General features: G+C 47.1%; 1 protein-coding gene across 1 annotated transcript; it reads left to right on the top strand.

Annotated features, from left to right (window-relative positions):
* Positions 1-2,028: 2,028 nt before the first annotated feature.
* LOC132009149 (olfactory receptor 2S2-like) lies at positions 2,029-2,727 on the top strand (the record flags this gene model as incomplete). Its single annotated transcript, XM_059387507.1, has 1 exon — positions 2,029-2,727. A coding segment is annotated over exon 1 (699 nt), but the record flags the coding sequence as incomplete, so codon positions are not given.
* Positions 2,728-2,732: the final 5 nt, after the last annotated feature.

The raw sequence follows: 2,732 nt of genomic DNA, 5'->3' as shown, positions 1-2,732 counted from the left end.
CTGCACAGAAAATACCATGAAACCCATGGTTGCATCATGGGGGAGACTTCTCCTGGCTTAGAGCTTAGAGCAATGCCCTTCTGCAGGGCACAATTTATATCTCCTTCCCCTTCCAGAAACATTTGGCAGTGTCTGGAGACACATTTGGTGGTCACAGCTCAAGGAGCAGGTGCTATTGGCAGCAGGTTGGCAGAGGTCAGGGATGGTCCTAAACATCCTCCGATGCACAGGACAGCCCCACCCAGCAAGGAACTCTCCAGCCCCAAGTGTCACTAGTGCCGAGGCTGACAAAGTCTGGGGTCAGTGCAGGGCGGGAGTCACTCTGCCTAACTCCATAACTGAAGCAAGAGTGCGCTGGGCTTTGAGACACAGCAGAGAGCACACAGAGCTGGTACTGCAGAGACAGACTCTCCAACATCTGTGCAAGACAGTGTGGCAGTTATTTGGTGGGAAGAACCCAGATTTGGGGACTGTGATCCAACCCCGGCAATGGTATTCAACCTTAAGAAGCAAATCTTTGGCTCCTCTGAGCTTTGCTTACTTCTTTTTTTTTTTTTAGATTTTATTTATTTATTTGACAGAGAGAGAGAGAGAGATCCCAAGTAGACAGAGAGGCAGGCTGAGAGACAGGGGGAAGCAGGCTCCCCACTGAGCAGAGAGCCCAATGCGGGGCTCGATCCCAGGACCCTGAGATCATGACCTGAGCTGAAGGCAGAGGCTTAACCCACTGAGCCACCCAGGTGCCCAGCTTACTTTTTACCTATAACACCTGAATGACACTGTCTTCTCTGTGGATGTTTTTCAAAGACTATAGCACAGAATAGATGTTCATTAATATTAACTGCTCATCATCTACCCTCTGCCCACACCTAGACACACACACACAAACACACACACACTCATGACACATACACATACCTGCATGTACACACCACTGCAGTTAAGAAAAACCTATAGAAATATTACAAATGAGAATTCTGGCTATTGTAGCTCAGAATCTGTAAATCCTCTACCCAAAGGCATGGAAGTGTTCACATAAGCTAGCTGCTTGTAAAGAACCCAAGAATGGAGGCAAGAAAGCCAGAATATTACAGAAGAATACAGTATAAGCATAAAAGGGAAAAAGAAAAAAAAATCCCTTAGTCATCCCTGACTAAGAATGTCACCAATACTCTAATGAGCTGGGATTAGATGTTAATGCCATACATCCTGCTGTCTGATAACTTACAGTCTGCCTAGTTATCAAGAACTGAGTTAACTGGTCAATAAGCTGCTTGACTGTCATCCCATAGTGTGGGTTCACTCACTCCAATTACTCCTTCTGTGGCCTTCATGAATTCTTCCCCATGAGGGAACCTCCCCCACATATGCCTTTAATATGTCTTAGAATAGGCAGATCCCAATTCTGACAATAGGCAAGTCTGTTGCTGAGGGTGGGCAGACTAAGGAAGCATCCCTCATATGGTTGAACTTTTACCTAGGCTCTATTCTGTCTCCATGGGGATTAGCACTTTTAAACAAGTTCCTTCCAAATGTAGTCAATGTTTAATGAGGCTTGAAATTTTGGTAGTTGTAAGAATAGGATCAGCTTGGGGAGTCTCCTCTCTATGAATCTAGGAAAGCCCAGATTAAATGAAATTTATATTCATTTACATCAAATACAAAGAATTTACAGCATTTTCCCATGCTCATCAAAAGAAGAGGAAAAGCCCTCCTTGACTGAGGATTAGCTCTGCTGGGCTCAGATCCCGTCTATCTATCACCACTTTGCTCAGAAGACTTGGACAGGTCACTTCCCCTCTCTGGGCCTCAATGCAGTATTTGTAAGCCCTCTTCCAGCCCTGACCATCCCCCATCTAAGATCTAACCCCACTCCTACCTACTGTCTCTTTCAGTCATTTATCTCTTATGCACATATGTTGTCCTGTTCTGTAGCACAGAGTGATGGTGTACAAGACGCCTGAGACTTTTCTCAAGAAAGCCTCCTGTGCTGCATTTGTCCTTGGCTGATGACAGAAGGCATAGCACATGGAAAAAGCCAACTGGTCCTCCCCTGTGGCAGGGTTCATAATCCTGGGGCTCTCAGCCTACCCAAAGCTGGAGAAAATATTCTTTGTGCTCATCCTGCTGATGTACCTGGTCATCCTGCTGGGAAACGGGGTTCTCATCCTGGTGACCATCCTTGACTCCCGCCTGCACACGCCCATGTACTTCTTCCTGGCGAACCTCTCCTTCCTGGACATCTGCTACACAACCACTGCAGTCCCCCTGATTCTTGACAGCTTCCTGACTCCCAGGAAAACCATCTCCTTCTCAGCCTGTGCTGTGCAGATGTTTCTCTCCTTTGCCATGGGTGCCACAGAATGTGTGCTTCTGGGCATGATGGCATTTGATCGCTATGTGGCCATCTGTAACCCCCTTAGGTATCCCGTGGTCATGAGCAAGGCTACCTATGTCCCCATGGCTGTCAGCTCCTGGGCTATTGGTGGTACAGCTTCTGTGGTACACACGTCTTTGATAATTCAGCTGCCTTTCTGTGGGAACAACGTCATTAACCACCTTGCCTGTGAGCTACTGGCTGTCCTAAAGTTGGCCTGTGCTGACATCTCCATCAATGTAATCAGCATGGGGGTGACCAATGTTGTGTTACTGGGAGTCCCAGTTCTGTTCATCTCCATCTCTTATGCGTTCATCATTGTTACCATCCTGAGGATCCCCTCAGCTGAGGGGAG

The sequence above is a fragment of the Mustela nigripes genome, unplaced genomic scaffold (genome assembly GCF_022355385.1).
Source record: "Mustela nigripes isolate SB6536 unplaced genomic scaffold, MUSNIG.SB6536 HiC_scaffold_5627, whole genome shotgun sequence".
In the NCBI taxonomy this organism is placed as follows: domain Eukaryota; kingdom Metazoa; phylum Chordata; class Mammalia; order Carnivora; family Mustelidae; genus Mustela; species Mustela nigripes.
The sequence above is the reverse complement of the archived record's forward strand: the minus strand, read 5'-3'. Positions and strand labels throughout refer to the sequence as shown.